Raw genomic sequence first — 19,636 nt, 5'->3', positions numbered from 1 at the left:
CCTGGGAACCTCCATATGCCGCGGGGGCGGCCCAAGAAATAGCAACAACAACAACAACAACAAAAGACAATAAATAAATAAATAAATAAATAATAAATAAATAAAAAGATACAAGCACCCCTATGTTCATAGCAGCCCTATTCACAATAGCCAAGACATGGGAACAACCTAAATGTCCATTAACAGATGAATAGACTAAGAAGATGTGGTACAAATATACAATGGAATTACTACCTCAGCCATAAAAAAGAATAAAATAATCCCATCTGCAGCAACAGGGATGCAACTAGAGATTCTCATACTAAGTCAGAAAGACGAATACCATAGGAAATCACTTAGATGTGGAATCTAAAATATGGCACAAATGAACCTATCTACAGAACAGAAACAGACTCTGATCATGGAGAACAGACTCGTGGTTGCCAGTGGGGAGGGGGAGGGAGTGGGATGGATGGGAGTTTGGGGTTAGTAGATGCAAACTATTATGTTTAGAGTGGATAAGCAATGAGGTCCTACTGTACAGCACAGGAAACTATATCCAGCCTCTTGGGATAGACCATGATGGAAGATAATATGAGAAAGGGAATGTATGTATACGTATGACTGGGTCACTTTGCTGTACACCAAAATGGCAGAACATTATAAATCAACTACACTTTTTTAAAAAGTAGAGTTTGCCTGGAATGGAACCAAAGGTCTGCTCACATGTTACCATGTGAAAACACTCAGGGACATCAAACCTGTACTATTCCTCATGGTTCCTAGTCGAATTCATTAACCACTGAGCCACATGGGAACTCCTGTACCACATCTTAATCCATTCATCCGTAGATGGACATTTAGGTTGTTTCCATGTCTTAGCTACTGTGAACAGTGCTGCTATGAATATAGGGGTGCATGTATCTTTTTAAATTGTAGTTTTGTCTGGATATATGCCCATGAGTGGGAATGCTGGATCATAAGGTAGTTTTATTTTTATTTTACTGAGGAATCTCCATACTGTTCTCCATAGTGGTTGTACCAATTTACATTCCCACCAACAGGGTAGGAGGGTTCCCTTTTCTCCACACCCTCTTCAGCATTTGTTATTTGCAGACTTACTAATGTATAATGCAGACCTGCATTCTGACCAGTGTGAGGAGGTACTTCATTGTTGTTTTGACTTGCATTTCTCTAATAGTGATGTTGAGCATTTTTTCATTCAGGCAAGCTCTTCTTTTCTGACCATTCAAAACTGCCTAGGATTCAACAGCCACTCCTACCATGGACAGAGACTTCCTTTGCTGGAATCCTGGGGGAAAAATCACCTGGCTTTGATGTGGTTTGAGTTGGATCCTGTGAAACAATCAGAACTTCCTAGCAAAGATGAATGAGGAGAGTCTGGCCTTTAATGTAGGTGGGATTAACACAGGTGTGCTGGCTGTACCTGCAATCCTCCTATTTTTATCCCCCTCCCTCCATGTGAGCACCGATGATCTACTCTGAGCTCAGACCCCAGATCTGTTAGAGTCATGCTGTCAGTCTTTCTTTAAAAATGAGTGGGCAGGAGTTCCGGTCTTGGCTCAGTGGTTAACGAATCCGACCAGGAACCATAAGGTTGCAGATTTGATCCCTGGCCTCACTCAGTGGGTTAAAGATCCGGCGTTGCCGTGAGCTGTGATGTAGGTCACAGACGCGGCTCGGATCTGGCGTGGCTGTGGCTGTGGCATAGGCCGGCGGCTACAGCTCTGATTCGACTCCTAGCCTGGGAACCTCCATATGCCGCGGGTGCGGCCCTAGAAAAGACAAAAAAATTAAAAAAATATGAGTGGGCAGAGGAGTTCCTGCTGAGTGGTCTAGCAGTTAAGGATCCAGTATTGTTACTGCTGTGGCTCAGGTTTGATCCCTGGCCCAGGAACTTCTGCATGCCATCAGCAGGGCAAAAAAAAAATTTTTTCAATGGATAGACAATGAAATTAATTTAACCTAGAAGCAGCAGCTCAGGAGTTCCCACTGTGGAACACCGAAATCAGCAGCGTCTCTGCTGTGCTGAGACATAGGTTCTATCCTTAGCCCAGCTCAGTGGGTTAAAGGATCCAGTGCTGCTACAGCTTCGGCATAGGTAGCAACTGCAGCTTAGATCTGATCCCTGGCCTGGGAACTCCGCATGTCTCAGGGCAGCCAAAACAAACAAACAAAAAAGGCAGCATCTCAGCAAGGGAAATGAAAACATCAGAAGTTATCTAATAACAGCCAGAGCTCTGTCTTTTCTTCTGGATAATAAAAATAGGACCTTCCTAAAGTTGAAGAGCATCAAATAAAATAAGTAAAGTTGTTGCCTCTGGCTCTTGGAGGGGGGAGGAGTCTGCTATGCAGTTTAACCAGTGTACATAACTAAAAAAATGCTGGCATGAGTTTAAAACACCTATGTTCAGCGTTCCCATTGTGGTTCAGCGGAAACAAATCCGACTAGGAACCATAAGGTTGTGGGTTCAATTCCTGGCCTCGCCCAATGGGCTGGGGATTCGGTGTTGCCATGAGCTGTGGTATAGGTCACAGATTCGGCTCAGATCTGGTGTTGCTATGGCTGTGGTGTGGGCTCCAATTCCACCCAGCCTGGGAACCTCCATAAGCCTCGGGTGTGGGCCTAAAAAGCAAAAACAAACAAAAAACCCCCTATGTTCTAGGAAAGTTTTTCTGGGGTGCAAGGGGAAAGTTGTTTTGACATAAAGCAAGAAATAAAACACAACCGTGTTTGAGAACAGGGCTTGTTAATAGGGCATTAGAAGGTAGGAATTAAAGTAGTTTTTCAAGAAGAGTAGGGTTTAGTCTCAATTAAAAATACCATGGACAGCTCAAAGCCGCTATTTAGGGAACCCAAAACCAAGTGACCCAAGAACACACAGATCAGTGTTTTTAAAATCCTGGCAAAGCAGCCAGAGGATGCAGAGTCAGTTTTGCATAAGTTTTGAACACAGGACAACAGAAGGAGAGGTGTCTGTTCCCCTAAGGCACTGAAACCATGTGGCATCAGTGGGTCAGTTGCAGGGGGCAGGGTTTGTGGGGGGAGGGTTTCCCAGGACACTCACCTCCCCCCCCCCACCCCGCCACAATTCTGTTCACCTCTCCTCCTTCCAGCTCCGGAAGCACGCGGGGGGGGGGGGGGGGGCGCAGCACTTCTTAAGTAAGTTGCAGCCCCAGGGACCATCTCTTCAGCCGAGCCTGACAAGTTCTGGGACTGGACGCCAGGCTTGCAAGGCTGCCAGGGGCGAGGCCTGCCCTGGAGGCGGAGTGGGGTGGGGGAGCTGGAGCCCTAAAAGCCACCCATGTTCTTCAAGGGGAGGGGGGGAGCCATTTTCCTAACAGTACTTCTCAAGGGTCGGCCTGCTCCCCACCTCCTACCTGGCCCCCTCGATTCCCCCTGAAGTTACTCCGGGTCTGTGATGGCGTGGGTCCCGACTTCTTTAGTCTGCTGAGGACGGCGCTCCAGCGGTCGCTCCTGTCTCATCCCCGCCCCCACCCCCAACCCCGGTATTAATAGAGGAAGGGGCGCGGAGGGGCTTGGCTGAATCAAGGCACCTGCGAGGCTATGGAGGCGTTTTAAGCCCAAAACGTAATTAAATATTACTGGAACCTGTGGGGGTGGGGGTATGGGAAAGTTAGCGGGCTGAGAGGTGAGTTCTACTGCGGGGTGCAGCCCCGGGACCCGCACACCCTCCGCCCCGCTTCCCCGTCGTTAGGAGGAGGAGAGGAGCTGCGTCTCCAGCCAGGACTCTGCGTCCCACTCCCCGGTTCCCCTCAGGACGCAGAGTGGCCACCCCCACCCCACGCCGGGCCGAGGGCAGGCGCGCGAGGAGGGTCCAAAGTTCCCAGGACCAAGACGCGCGCAGCTTTTGCTAAACAGCAGGCCGGCTCCGAGCCAATCTCGCGCCTCAAAAGTGGATCTCGGCCGCAGCCCAGAGACGTGGGGCAGATTCCTCACCCACTTACCTGGCAGCCCAGGGCAGACGGGGCTCCGGCGCGGAGTCTGTCCAACGGCGTGCACAAGGATGGGGGTTGCCATCTCCCTCGGGCTCGGAGCGGCTTGGCGGCGGCAGCGGGAAGAGAGGTGGAGCAGGGAGTTTGGGCTCCATGGGGACCCGCTCCATTCCGGGCGGCAGGGCGGGTCCGCTGAGCCCCCAGTCACCTGGTTGGAGCAGGGGGGGCTGCGGGAAGAATGGAGCGGGAGAGCGGGCTGCGGGGCGCAGCTCACACACAGCTTCCACCTCCGTAGGAAACCCGCGCACTCCCGCCCGCACGCGGCTGGCTCCGAGGCCAGGGCGCGAGCTCCCCCTGGGGGCGGGGCGGAGCTGGAGCGGAGCGCGCCTCCGGGAGGGGGCCTGGAGGAGGGTCCTGGAATGGGAGGCTAGGGGCCCTCTCTGCAGAGGCTTCAGCCCGGGCTCCCTGTCGGGCCCTGCGGCTCACCAGGCCTCCTGGGGACATGTGACCCTGGGGGCTTCCTCTCTATTTGTGGTAAAGCTCAAATATCCGGTAGGAGGTGGGAGAGTGTCCCTTTTGCTTGTAGATTTCTTAAGCAGCTTTTATTCAAAACAATCACTGTGGGAGTTCCCGCTCTGGTGCAGTGGATTGAGGATGTGGCGTTGCCTCAGCTGCGACTGGGATTCCATCACCTAGCCCGGGAACTTCCATAGGCCCTTCGTACAGCCAAAAAAAAAAAAAAATCGCTAAGCCATTGTGGCATGTTTTGGAGCATCCCTCTGAAACTTCAGTGCACACGGTGGGAATATACACATCGGGTTCCTTACATTGTCAGCTGAGCACATTTAGTCCCACATGTAAATTCGTAATACCACTTTCTGTTTTTTGCTTTTTTTTTTTTTTTTTTTTTTTTTTGCTTTTTATGGCTGGACCTGTGGCACATGGACATTCCCAGGCTAGGAGATGAATGGGAGCTACAGCTGCCAGCCTGCATAACAGCCACAGCAATGCCAGATCTGAGCCACATCTGCGATCGACACCACAGCTGAAGGCAATGCTAGATGCTTAACCCACTGAGCAAGACCAGGGATTGAATCTGCATCCTCATGGATACTAGTCAGGTCTTAACCCTCTGAGCCACAACAGGAACTCCCAGGATTCTTTTTTTTCTTCTGTCTTTTTAGGGCCTCACCAGTGGCACTTATAAAAGTTTCCAGGCTAGGGGTTGATTTGGAGCTGCAGCTGCTAGCCAACTGAGCAAAGCCAGGGACAACCCACATTCTTAGGGATACTAGTTGGATTCGTTATTGCTGAGCCACAATGGGAACTCCTTAATACCACTTTCTAATAAAAGGAACCAAGGCTCCTTGAAGAAACGTTGATTCTAAGACTGAGATGCTAAATATAGGTGCCAGGATAATCATTAGTCTCCTCTCATAAAGTAAGGAAGGAGTTCCCGTCGTGGGACAGCGGGAAGGAATCCGACTAGGAACCATGAGGTTGCAGGTTCAATCCCTGGCCTTACTCAGTTGGTTAAGGATCCGGCGTTGCCATGAGCTGTGGTGTAGGCCAGCAGCTGTAGCTCCAATTAGACCCCTAGCCTGGGAACCTCCACATGCTGTGGGCGGGGCGCTAAAAGGACAAAAGACAAAAAAAAAAAAAAAAAAAGTAAGGAAGAACCAAGGGAAAAAAAAAAAACTAACAGATGTAATGGCCTCAAAGGAACAGGAGCCAAGGAAAAGAAGTATCAACAGTCAAAGAAGGAAATTCTGAGCAACCACTGTAGCACTGGATTACCACCAAAAGCTTGAAATAGGTTCCACGCTGGTAAAATTAAATAAGGGCCTAGGTCTTTGTTTTTGTTTTTATGGCCACACCCTCAGCATATGGAAGTTCCCAGCCAGGGATTGAATCTGAGCCACAGCTGCAACATACGCCACAGCTTTAGCAACACCTGATCATTTAACCCACTGTGCCAGGCTGCAGATCGAAGCCGCACATCTGCAGTAACCTGAGCCACTGTAGTCATATTCTTAACTGGTGGCACTACAGCCATAACTGCCCATAGGCTTGTTTTTTTGTTTTTGTTTGTTTTAAATAAATAGGATTGAATAAAAATCTCCCACACAAGAGAATTCCAGATAATTGATGGCATCCATCAAGGAGATGGAGTCCACATAGTGATTTCCTCTTGTCAAGATCACTGAAACAAGAAAAGTCTGAAAGGATTTCTCCTTGTGGCTCAGGGAGGTTAAGAAACTGAGTAGTCTCCATGAGGACGCAGGTTTGATCCCTGGCCTCACTCAGTGGGTCGGGGATCCAAGGTGGTCATGAACTGTGGTGTAGGTTGCAGAAGAGGCTCAGATCCCGCGTTGCTGTGGGGTAGGCTGGCAGCTATAGCTCCGATTTGACCTCCTTGCCTGGAAACTTCCAGATGCCACAAGTGTGGCTCTAAAAAGAAAAAAGAAATGGGTAAAGACCAGAGTTCCTGCTATAGCACAGTGGGTAAATGATCTGGCTTGTCACTGTGGGGGCACCAGGTCAATCCCCAGCCTAGCACAGTGGGTTAAGGATCCAGGATTGCTGTCAGCCCTGATGTAGATCACAGGCGCAGCTCATATCTTGCATTACTGTGGCTGTGGCGTAGGCCAGCAGCTGTAGCTCCAATTTTTACCATAGCCTGGGAACTTCCATATGCCCCGAGTGCAGCCCTAAAAAGCAAAACAAACAAAAAGACTGGCCAAAGAAGACATACAGAGAGTAAATAATCATACAAAAATATGCTCAACACTGTATACCAACCATAAGGGACTTACAAATTAAAATCATGAGATTGAATTCATACACTATAAAAACTGTTGAACTCCAAAAAGATGACAACACTAATTGCTGAAGGGTGAGGAACAACAGAAAATCTCCCTCACTGCTGGAGGGATGTATACAGAGCCACTATGGAAGTGAGCCTGGTGGATTTTCCAAAGCTAAACAAGTCCCACCTTGGAATCCAACAATCACACCTCCAGTATCCATTCTGTTTTGAAAAACTATGTCTGGACAAAAACAAGAATGCGATGATACACCGGAGTCTGCTCAGAATGGCTAAAACCTTAAAGAAATCAGGATATCTTCAATAAATCAGTGCATAAGCAAACTGGGGTAACTCCATTCAAGAGGAGCAGAATATGCCCCCCAAAACATGACTCTTCGGCATGAGGATTATTTGGCCTAATTGTTTTTTTTTTTTTTTTTTAAAGACACATTTTAGGAAACTGAGTAGGGATTACCCTTCTATGAGGGTCATGACATTTAACCGGGAAATCTCAGGCGTAAGGGCATGTCCCTTTTTGTCTTGTTGTTGTTTTGGGGGGTGGGTGATTTAGACATGCCTGTGGCACATGCAAATTCCTAGGCTGAGGATTGAACCTGTGTCACGGCAGCAACCCAAGTAGCTGCAGTGACAACATTGGGTCCTTAACCCAGTGTGCCACCAGGGAACTTCAAGGGTATGTCCCTCTTTGCAAAAGGAATGGAAGGGTAACTAAATCTAAAGAAACTCTTGTCAGTGGAGAAGGCTGGACTTAAATCTGCACAACCACCACACCCTATTTACTGCACTATCGCTTAAGAATTTACCCTCTCCGGGAGTTCCTGTCATGGCGCAGTGGTTAACGAATCCGACTAGGAACCATGAGGTTGCAGGTTTGATCCCTGCCCTTGCTCAGCGGGTTGACGATCTGGTGTTGCCGTGAGCTGTGGTGTAGGTTGCAGACGCGGCTCAGATCCCATGTTGCTGTGGCTCTGGCATAGGCTGGTGGCTGCAGCTCCGATTAGACCCCTAGCCTGGGAACCTCCATATGCCGAGAGAGAGGCCCAAGAAATGGCAAAAAGACCAAAAAAAAAAAAAAAAAAAAAAAGAGCTTACCCTCTCCCCTAATACCTTTCTTCTGTTTTTAGCTGATGACAGCAGTTAAGGTGATGACTAGGGCCATTTCCTGGGTATCTCCCCTGTATACAGGAGGTATGTATGATATTCAACTTCTATTTCTTTCTCCTATTAATCTTTTATAATGGAGGGGCTCAACCAAGAACCTAGAAAGGTAAAAGGAAAATTATTTTTCCTCCCACACACATGCAGTGAAATACTGATAGGGACAGAGTAAAGGGACAAAGCAGGTGATTAAATAGTTAACTCCACTAGGCGATCATAAATAGATTTTAAAAAGTACAGGAGGAGTTCCTGTCGTGGCTCAGTGGTTAACGAATCTGATTAGGAACCATGAGGTTGCAGGTTCAATCCCTGACCTCGCTCAGTAGGTTAAGGATCCGGCGTGGCCGTGAGCTGTGGTGTAGGTCACAGACATAGCTTGGATCCTGAGTTGCTGTGGCTGTGGTATAGGCTGGCAGCTATAGCTCTGATTAGACCCCTAGCCTGGGAACCTCCATATGCTGCAGGAGTGGCCCTAGAAAAGGCAAAAAGACCAAAAAAAAAGGTACAGGACATCCCTGTTAATAATCACTCAAAAAAGCAGGCTTGGAGTTTCCTGGTGGCCTAGTGGTTAAGGACTTGGTGTTGTCACAGCTGTGGTTCGGGTTTGATCCCTGGCCCAAACTTCTGCATGCCAAAAAAAAAAAAACAGGCTTCCTTAACAACAAAATCAGCACACTTGCCTAGCAACAAAACCAAACAAACTTGCTTGGCAATAAAACCACGCAACAGAAGCATGAGCCATGCCCCAAACAATAAAACAGTGGGGGAATGAAAACCACATCCTGCCCAGTGAGGTCAGTGAGTTAATGAGTCCCAGGACATGCTCCTCTGCACACACTAAAGACAAAAATACAGGGAAAGGTGACATTCTACTGAAACCTGAGATGACTTACCATGTTTTTGCATGTTACCGCCTTTTTTTTTTTTTTGTCTTTTTGCCACTTCTTGGGCCGCTCCGGTGGCATATGGAGGTTCCCAGGTTAGGGGTCCAATCGGAGCTGTAGCCACCGGCCTACGCCAGAGCCACAGCAACGCAGGATCCGAGCCGAGTCTGCGACCTACACCACAGCTCACGGCAATGCCAGATCATTAACCCACTGAGCAAGGGAAGGGATCAAACCCGCAACCTCATGGTTCCTTGTCGGATTTGTTAACCACTGCGCCACGACGGGAACTCCTGTTACCGCCTTTTTGTTGCTTTCCATAGCACCATGACAACCCAATTTGACCCCATAGCGACAAGAAAACATGGAGCAGGAGCTGATGATGGAAATTTGAGGTTTACTCAAAAATAAAGAAAGCGGTCCTGGAGTTCCCGTCATGGCACAGTGGTTAACGAATCCGACTAGGAACCATGAGGTTGTGGGTTCGGACCCTGGCCTTCCTCAGTGGGTTAACGATCCGGCGTTGCCGTGAGCTGTGGTGTAGGTCGCAGATGCAGCTCGGATCCCGTGTTGCTGTGGCTCTGGCATAGGCCATCGGCTGCAGCTCCGATTCGACCCCTAGCCTGGGAACCTCTATATGCCACTGGAGCGGCCCAAGAAATGGCAAAAAGACAAAAAAAAAAAAAAAAAAAAAAAAAAAAAAAAAGAATCCAACCGCAAGCAATGAGATCCCTACTGTATAGCACTAGAAACTATATCTAGTCAATTATGATGGATGGTAATGTAAGAAAAAAGAATGTATACATGTATGTGTAACTAGGTCACCATGCTGTAGAGTAGAAAATTGATAGAACACTGTAAACCAGCTATAATGGGAAAAAAAAAAATCATCATACAAAAAAAAAAAAGAGAGAGAGAAAAAGAATCCAACTGCAGGGAGTTCCCATCGTGGCTCAGCAGAAATGAATCTGACTACTATCCATGGGGATACAGGTTCAATCCCTGGTCTCACTCAGAGGGTTAAAGATCTGGAGTTGCCATGAGCTGTGATGTAGGTCAAAGATGCGGCTCAGATCTGGTGTTGCTGTGGCTATGGCATAGGCCAGCAGCTACAGCTACAATTTGACCCCTGGCCTGGGTTCAGCCCTAAAAAAAACACACACAAAAAAAGTTGCCTGGCGATAAAAATGATTGACTCTGATGGGAATAAGAAAATATTTGTCCTTTGGAGTTCCCGACGTGGCTCAGTTGTTAACAAATCTGACTAGGAACCATGAGGTTCGATCCCTGGCCTTGCTCAGTGGGTTGAGGATCTGGCGTTGCCGTGAGCTGTGGTGTAGGTTGCAGATGCGGCTCGGCTCTGGTGTTGCTGTGGCTCTGGTGTAGGCCGGGGGCTACAGCTCCGATTAGACCCCTAGCCTGGGAACTTCCATATGCCGCGGGAGCAGCCCAAGAAATGGCAAAAAGACCAAAAAAAAGAAAGAAAGAAAGAAAAGAAAATATTTGTCCTTAAGGAATCACAAGTTATTCTGGGTGGGGTGTCCAATAAAGAGACAAACTGTCATGAGTTTCTGACAGATGTTCTGGATTGACTTCATCAGGTCAGAAGGTCAGACTCAGCCTATATGTGCTGTTACACTCCCTTAATGGCCTCCTAGCTCCATTTTTTTTTTTTATTTCCTTTTTTTTAATGGCTGCCCATCCCAATGCCCCACCCCCCAAGGCCTATGGAAGTTTCAGGGCCATGGATCAAATCCAAGCCACAGCTATGACCTATACCACAGCTGGAGCAACACTGTGGTTGCTTAACCCACTGCGCCAGGCCAGGGATCGAACCTGCACCTCTGCTGCAATCCGAGCCACTGCAATCAGATCCTTAACCCACTGTGCCGCAGCAGGAACTCAACACGTGTAAGTTTTTTAACATCGTTCTATAATTAAAGGAACCAGTGCTCTCTAATGAAATGGCTGCTACTATGACTGAGACAGCAAATACATAGGAAGAATAATGTCAATATCAGAAAGTAAGGAAGTACCAAGAAAAAAATCCCACAAGATGGAATTAGGTAAAGGGAAATCAGGAGTCAGTGTGAAGACCCCTCAATAGCCAGAGCAGGAAGGAATGGAGCAACCAAAGGCTGTAGTGCTGGATTACAGCCAAAAGCTTAAACTAGTTATCCAGGTGTCCACATTGGTAAAAATGAATGGTTACATACATTATTTTGTGATATGTTTGAATACAAGTGTTCCATACAGAAGGATTCCAAACAGTTGGTATAGACACTCAGCTGTTCATCAATAAGACTGAGCTAACATCCCTCTCTTTTTTTATTTCTTGGCTCACACATATGGACGTTCCGGCCGGGGATCGAACCTGTGCCTCCACAGCGACCCAAGCCCTCGCAGTCAGATTCTTAACCCACTATACCACAATGGGAACTCCCTAATTCCCCTTTCCAGAAGTGTGGGGTCCACATAGTGACCTTCTCCTGTGAAAGTTACTGAAACAAGGAGAGTCTAGAAACTGCCAAAGTCAAGAAGAGTCTAAAGAGATGTGACAAATACAGGTCATGTGATACCTTGGATGGGATCCTAGAACACAAACGGTATGGCTGCATTCAGAGCCTCCAGGCTGACACACATCCTATGTCCATTCCACTGGGAAGAGGTTCTCCTTCCTTGGGGGTCCAGCGAAAAGTCCCATAGCTTTAAACACCTTTGACTGGCCTGGGTCACATTCTCATCCTCAAGCCCAGCAAGAACGCCCAGGACACGAACCATGGGATTGGCTAGACTTGGATCATACAGCCAGCTTTCAGGTGAGTGGGACGTGGGGTCTGGACTGGAGGCAGGTGAGACATGGCTCCCAAAGGAAAGCTGAGGTGCAGCCCTTGGACAGGAGGAGAAACGCTGGCTCAGGGAGAGCAATAGACTCCACAGCACTGACAGCCCACTCGCTGCCCAGCACAGAATTTGAAGCACCGGGTAGTGAAACCATCTACAAGTCCATGAGTCCTTGTGTTTGATGGAAAAGCCTTCTCCTTTAGCCTCCCAGGTCTCCCCTCAGTCTCAAAAGGCAGACTCAAGAGTTAATGATTAGGAAACACTGTTACAGCTAGAAACTAGTTCTCCATCATGTTATGGCTGCCTTGGCCCACTAACTTATTACTACTGGTTACTTTCTAGTTAGAGTTGTATTGCACCTGGTGTTTTCTTTACTGTGAAACACTCCCTAGCACCCCCCTCCTTTTGTGAGCAACTTCACTGCAGAGAGAGGGTCAAGGTGCGATAACCCCAAAGACCACCAGAAACCATCAGCAGACCACCTGATCTCAGCCTTGATGAGTTGTTCATGATCTCTGGTGGGAGAAGAATGCGGGCTCCCTAACCCTTATCAACAGCCTTTGTTTTTAAAGCTAAACCTATAAGACCCCTTGCTGTCCCCTCTCAAGGGAGGACACAGTTTTGAGGCATGAGCCTGCTGTGGCCTCCTTCGCCTGGCAAAGCAATAAAGCTGTTTTTTCTGCTTCACCCAAAACTCTGTCTCTGAGACTTAACTGGTGCCAGTGTACAGAGGCTGGGTTTTGGCCACAGGAGGAGGGGTTCAGGGGCTGCGGCCCACGTGATGCTCTTGCCGATCTCCCTCGACAGCACCGGGTTCCTCCTTTGCTGAAAAGCAAAGTTGATGACGGTGGTCAACTTGGGGCTCCTGCCTTGGGCATCAGGTCCATGCACCTCAGAGGCTGGCCCTAGAACAGCTGGGTGCCCTCAGAAGGCACAGATACCTCACTCATGTCCCTGGGAGGTGGGAGCCCAGGAGTCATGCCTGCCCTCCGCCACAGTCATCACCTACCCATGAAGAACTAATGTGCCCATTTTCCAGGCTCTTCCCTCTCCTTCACAAAGAGCAGAGACCAAACGCCAGGGAGGAAAGGAAATCCTTGCTCAATGAAGCAGTGGGCAGCTCCAGGATTATTCCCTAACATGGAATCCCCAGGTGGCTGGCTTTCCGGAAGACATGGAGACGAGGCCCTGGACACACATGGCTCTAAGGCCATGAGGCCTTTGAGGGAAACTGCCCGTTGGGAGGCCCAGTTGCTCCCATGTCTTTGATTCTAGATGAGTATGAATGTCAAAGATTTGTTCCAACCAGAAGGCCAAAGTACTGCAGCCAAGGCCATGGTCAACATCTGGAGAGATATGACCTCTCCAACAGGCCGGGAGGGACAACACACTTTCTCAAAGGTGTCAAGAATTGGAAAACCCCAAGGGGCTCTCTGAGCTGCCCACGTAGCCAGTCTATTGACCAGAAGCAGGCTCAGCTCAGTACCTGGCCATGGGGGCTTGATGGGGCCCAGGCTGACCTGGGCTGGGGGACCACACCTCCCTGCCTAATGGTGAAAGACTAAGGGATGTCCTATCTGACCTGTTTCTGATGCCCACTCAGATAGAACAAAGGATCCATCCAGTCCCAGGAGGGTCCTACCAGCCCTCAAGAAGGCAGCAGCTGGGGGCTGGCAGCTTGATGCCCCCAGTCCTGTATAAATCCAAATGTGTCTCAGTGCCCAAATGCCAGAGGTGTGATGGACCTGCGGCTACCCAGGCAGAGTAAGGCCAGCATCACCTTCCCCACCTGAAGTCTGAGGCCCTAATCTCTTGATTAGGGTTAAGTTGGACTGCAACATCAGTGACCAGTGTGGGCATTTCATTCCCCTATTATCAGAGTAGACAATCAAGGGTCCAGCTCAACTCCTGACTCTTGCATGACACTGGGTGAGTCCTATTCATCCTGGAGGCCTCAGAGAGATGGAAGCAGAGGAAGTGGGCCAAGGAGACTTAAACCTATCCTCAATCCTAACCTTTGACTTCAAATGCTAATCCCTAACAATCTTTACCCTGGAAACCTAGACCCTAGACCCTGACCCATAAACTCTAAACCTTGACCCTGTAAACCTGACCCTGATCTTCTGACACCAACCTTGACCCTCTAACTCTGACCCTGACCTCTAACCCCTAACTCCAATCCCAAACCTACACTCTAACACTTAAGCCTTAACTCTAACCTCTAAACAACTAACATGCATTTGCTAACATACAATGAACTTTTACAATTGAGCCAAATGGAAACACCCCAATTTTTAAATGAACAAAGGACTTAAACAATTGTCCAAAGAAGGCAAACAGATGACAAGTCACCTGAAAAGATTAAACATTAATCACTATTGAAATGCATATCGAAACCACTATGAGATCAATCTCTCTCGGTCTCTCTCTCTCACACACACACACATGGCGCTTGACTTTGCTCTACAGCTAAACTATTGCTATTTTATCTTACTTGACTTTTTCTTGTTTCTGCATTTCTCATTCCTCTGATTAAATTTGCTCTTTGAAACTCGGAGCACTTCACCTGAAGTGGCAAATGCGGTGAAGCAGTGACAGCTGGGGACCGATGGATGGGATAAAGAGCAACCTGTACGTTCTCCCAGGTTCTCCGTATGTTTGAAATTCATGGAAAACAAGATACTTTTAGGAACAATTCTGTCCATACCAACAACAAACGCGGTGGTCTGGTCAGGAGGCCCTCACCTGACCCGGGTCTGCATGGTGCAGAGGCCTCACAGAGACCACCAAGTCTGTGCACCATGACCCCCCTAACGCGGTTTTCAGAATCCATAGTCCACACCGGACCTTCACTGGGCACTGGGATCACCAGGCACTGGGCACAGAGGGAGCTTATCTGCACCCCTCCTCACCATCCCCACCCCTCTTCACCCGTCTTCACCTCCCCACCACTTCTTACTCCTCCTCAACCGTCCCCCCTTTCATTTCTCCGCACCCTGCAGCTCTCCTCCTCAGGCGGCCCCACATCGTCCCTGTGCCTCCTCTGGGTCCCAAGGAAAAAGAGCTCCAGACCATCCGAATTTTCAGGAGGGCATGCAGATGCAAAGCGCATGCGCCCCCCCCCCCCCCCCCCCCGCTCCCCGGGCAGGCCCTCTGGCCCCCTGGGGGCGGCGGCGGGCCGGCGCAGTTGTTCCAAGCTCCCTGCTTAGATGGGAAGCTGCGCCCCGGGGCCAGCACCAGGCTGAATCAAGGAACGGTACTCAGATCACTTAATGCCATGACCCTGAAAATGCACTTTTTTTTTTTTTTTTTTTTTTAAGGGCCGCACTCGCCGCATATGATAATTCCCAGGCTGAATCATTAACCCACTGATGGAGGCCGCATCCTCATGGATCCCAGTCGGGTTTGTTAACTGCTGAGCCACAAAGGGAACTGCCTGCCGACCCTGAAAATTTAAAGTGAGGTGGCACGCACTGACGCATGACTTTTCCTGAAATAGTGATGGAACATTGATTAGAAACTATGGAATGAAATAAGGGAATTCCCGTCGTGTCTCAGCGGTAACGAACCCAACTAGGATCCAGGAGGATGCGGATTGGATCCCTGGCCTCAGTCCGTGTTTAGGGACCTAGCGTTATCGTGAGCTGTGATGTAAATCGCAGAAACTACTCGGATCTTGCCTAGTTGTGGCTGTGGCTGGCAGCTGTAGCTCCAGTCCTAGCCTGGAAACTTCCATATGTCGCGAGTGTGACCCTAAAAAGAAAAAAAAAGAAAGAAAGAAAGAAACCATATGGAATGAAGTAAATATAGCCTTAAAAAGTCAATTCACACAAAAATTCACTCAAAATAGTCCAAAGACAGATTTTTTAAGGCAAAACAATAAAAATACTAGAAAAAAAGTGAAAAAAAAAAACTTCCATGACTCAGTATGGTGAAGGCTTTTTATACAGAACAGCAGAAGCTGATTAACCAAAGAAAAATAATTGATAATGTGGAATATGCAAATTAAAATGTCTGTGTTCCCTGGTGGCTCAGTGGGTGAAGTATCCAGCACTGTCACTGCTGTGGCCAGGGTTGCTGCTGTGGCCCAGGAACTTCTTCACGCTATGGGCGTCGCCAAAAATAAATAAATAAATAAATAAATAAATAAATAAATATAAAATGTCCACTCTGTGAAAGATCCTATTCAAACAACAAAAAGAGGAGTTCCCATTGTGGTGCAGTGGAAATGAATCCAACTAGGAACCATGAGGTTGCAGGTTCAATCCCTACCCTCACTTAGGGATCTGGTATTGCCATGAGCTGTGGTGTAGGTAACAGACAAGGCTTAGATCCTGCATTGCTGTGGCTGTGGTGTAGGCCTGCAGCTGTAGCTCCAATTTGATCCCTAGCCTAGTGATTTCCATATGCCACAACTGTGGCCCTAAAAAGATCAAAAAGAAAAAAAAAGAAAAAAGAAATTAAAATAAATTAACTTTTAGGAGTTCCCTGGTGGCTCAGCAGGTTAAGGATCTGACATTTTCACTGCCAGGGCTGTGGTGTGGGTTCGGTCCCTGGCCTGGGAACTTCTGAAAGCTGTGTGTGGCCATAATTAAATAAATAATAAAACGAACTTTTGTCTCATCTGAGACATAGATGAATCTTAAATATTTCTTAGAGTAAGAAGCCAGTGTGAAGAGGCTACCACTGTTTAATCCCATGTATATGACATTCTGGAAAAGGAAAAACTATGTGGTAAACAGATTTGTAGTTGCTGGGGGTTCATGGGGGAGTGAGTTTGAAGTATTGTATATGATAATTGAACTGTAAACATTCACCACTCCGCTTTTGTCAAAAACCACAGACTTTTATAGCCCAGAGTAAAGCATAATGTAAGCTTCCTCGCTCTCATTTTTTTTCTCCTTTTTTTCTTATTAGGGCTACATCTGTGGCATATGGAAGTTCTTGGGCTACAGGTCAAACTGGAGCTGCAGCTGCCAGCCTGCACCACAGCTCATGGCAATGCCAGATCCTTAACCCACTGAATGAGGCCACAGATCAAACCAGCATCCTCTGGTTACTAGTTGGATTCTTAACCTGCTGAGCCATGATGGGAACTCATATGCTTTCAATTATACTACCCAGTTACAAATTCAATTACATTATTTAGGGTATTAGAACATCCCTGGATGGAATACAGAATGTGACAAGATATCTCACTGTATCACAAATGTATGAAAAAAAAAAAAAAAAAAAAAAACCACTGCAGGCACTGGGGCAAAAAGCAAATGATTAGCAATTTGTAGATGAAAGATAAAAGGACCACATAAAAACAGTGAACACTAATTTTTTTCAATTTTTCTTTCTTTCTTTTTTTCTTTTTTGTCTTTTCTAGGGCCACACCTGCAGCATATGGAGGTTCCCAGGCTAGAGGTCTAATCAGAGCTGTTGCTGCTGGCCTATGCCAGAGCCACAGCAACTCCGGATCAAGCCACATCTGTGACCTACACCACAGCTCACGGCAATGCCGGATCCTTAACCCACTGAGCAAGGGCAGGGATTGAACCCACAACCTCATGGTTCCTCGTCAGATTCGTTAACCACTGAGCCACAATGGGAACTCCAGTTTTTCTGGTTTTTTTTCAACTTTGGTTTGAACATTTAACATGAACTCTACCCTCTTAACGGATTTTAAGGGTCAAATCCAGTTATTTTTTTGGCCATACGCTTGGTATGTGCCAGAGACAGGGATCAAATCCACACCACAGCAGTGCAAACACTGGATTATATACCACTAGGCCACCAGGGAACTCCCAAATTCAGTATTAAGATTTCAAGAAATACAGTCTGATCATCTCTTGGCACAATGTTGTACATCAGAGCTACTGGTCAACATGCCAGTATCATACTGTTTTAGTTACTGTAGATTTGTAATATACGTTGAGGTCAGGATGTGTAAGGTCTCTGGTTTTCTTCTTTTTCAAGATTATTTGACTACTTGAGGTTTTTCATGGTTCCATATGAATTTTAGAATTGCTATCTATTTCTGTAAAAAAAATACTATTTGGGGGTTTGTTTGTTTGTTTTGCTGTTGTTTTGTTTTGTTTGTCTTTTTAGGGCCACACCCAAGGCATATGGAGGTTCCCAGGTTAGGGGTTGAATTGGAGCTGTAGCTGCTGGCCTGCACCACAGCTTACAGCAACACCAGATCCTTAACCCACTGAGTGAGGCCAGGAATTGAACCTGCATCCTCATGGACTCTAATCAGATTTGTTTCTGCTGAGCCATGACAGGAACTCCAATAATACTGTGAGTTTGATAGGGGTTGCACTGAAGCTGTAACTCACTTTGGGTTCTATAGGTTTCTTCCAATCCATGAACATGGGATGTCTTCCCGTTTGCTTGTCTTGCTTACTCTTACAACAATATTTTATTTTATTTTATTTTATTTTATTTATTTTTTTTTGTCTTTTGTCTTTTTGATGTTGTTGTTTTTGTTGTTGCTATTTCTTGGGCCGCTCCTGCGGCATATGGAGGTTCCCAGGCTAGGGGTCGAATTGGAGCTGTAGCCACCGGCCTACGCCAGAGCCACAGCAATGCGGGATCCGAGCCGCGTCTGCAACCTACACCACAGCTCACGGCAATGCCAGATCGTTAACCCATTGAGCAAGGGCAGGGATCGAACCCGCAACCTCATGGTTCCTAGTTGGATTCGTTAACCACTGCGCCACGACGGGAACTCCTTACAACAATATTTTAGTTTTCAGTGTTCAATTCTTCCACTTCTTTAGTTAAGTTTATGCCTAAGTATTTTATTAATCTTGATGCCACTATAAATGGGACTGTCTTCCTAATTCTCTTTTCAGATAGTTGGTTATTAGTGTATAGATACCACAATTGATTTTTGTATTTTGATTTTGTATTCTGCCATTTAATGCAATATGTTTTATCTCTAGAAGATTTTTTTGTTTTTGGTCTTTAGGGTTTTCTAGAAATAACATCATGTCATCTGCAAACAGGGAGTTTTACTCCATCTTTTGCAATTTTTATGCCTTTTATTTCTTTTTCTTGGCCAATAACTCTGGTCAGAATTTACACTACTATGTTGAATAGAAGTGATGAGAGTGGCCATCCATGCCTTGCTCCTGATCTTTGTGGAAAAGCTTTCACTTTTTCACTATTGAGTATGTTAGCTGTACGTTTTTCATACATGAGCTTTACTATTTTGAAATTATTTCCCTCTATTCCTAGTTTTTTGAGAGCTTTTATCATGAAAGGATGTTGAATTTTATCTAATTTTTTTTCTATATCTATTAGGATGATCTTGTGTGCTAGGGGTCGAATCAGAGCTGCAGCTGCTAGCATATGCCACAGCCACAGGGATGCCAGATCGTAGCTGCGTCTGTGACCTACAGCATACTTGGACAAAACACTCTGGGTACCTAGCCCTGTGATGAGCTAGGACATAATCACCACATGCCTAGATGGTTTTGGATCCCTAACTTAATCTCCCTTTAATGCAGGCGGATATTCAGAAACTATATTTACTGGGAGTTCCCATCATGGCACAGCAGTAATGAACCCAACTAGTATCCATGAGGCCGCAGGTTTGATCCCTGGCCTCACTCAGTGGGTTAAGGATCTGGCATTGCCATGAGCTGTGATGTAGGTTGCAGATGCAGCTCGGATCCTACATTGCTGTGGCTGTGGCGTAGGTCGGCAGCTAGAGCTCTGATTTGACCCTTAGCCTGTGAACTTCCATACGCTGCAGGTGTGGCCCTAAAAAGCAAAAATACATACATACATACATACATAAATAAATAAATAAAACTATATGTTCTGGCCTTTGGGTTTGCCACTGAAGAGATCAACAGGAACATAAACTTAGTATATTGTCTACATTTCCTACAACAGGTCAAAGGACATTGGCAGAAGTCACAACAGACAAGAGTGGGCCAGGCCAATCCCAATTTAAACTGTGAGA

General features: G+C 47.0%; 1 protein-coding gene across 1 annotated transcript in view; it reads right to left on the bottom strand.

Annotated features, from left to right (window-relative positions):
- Nucleotides 1-3,487, bottom strand: part of LOC100517809 (uncharacterized) — a 30,856-nt gene extending 27,369 nt beyond the window's left edge. The window contains exon 1 of the mRNA XM_085011717.1: nucleotides 3,411-3,487. Coding sequence (XP_084867843.1) covers nucleotides 3,411-3,487 — 77 coding nt within the window. The remainder of the gene's footprint in view (nucleotides 1-3,410) is intronic.
- Nucleotides 3,488-19,636: the final 16,149 nt, after the last annotated feature.

The sequence above is a fragment of the Sus scrofa genome, chromosome 2 (assembly GCF_054392235.1).
Source record: "Sus scrofa isolate SSC_HxYL_T2T_F1_AM1 chromosome 2, Sscrofa_HxYL_maternal_Yorkshire_Landrace_v2.0, whole genome shotgun sequence".
In the NCBI taxonomy this organism is placed as follows: domain Eukaryota; kingdom Metazoa; phylum Chordata; class Mammalia; order Artiodactyla; family Suidae; genus Sus; species Sus scrofa.
The sequence above is the reverse complement of the archived record's forward strand: the minus strand, read 5'-3'. Positions and strand labels throughout refer to the sequence as shown.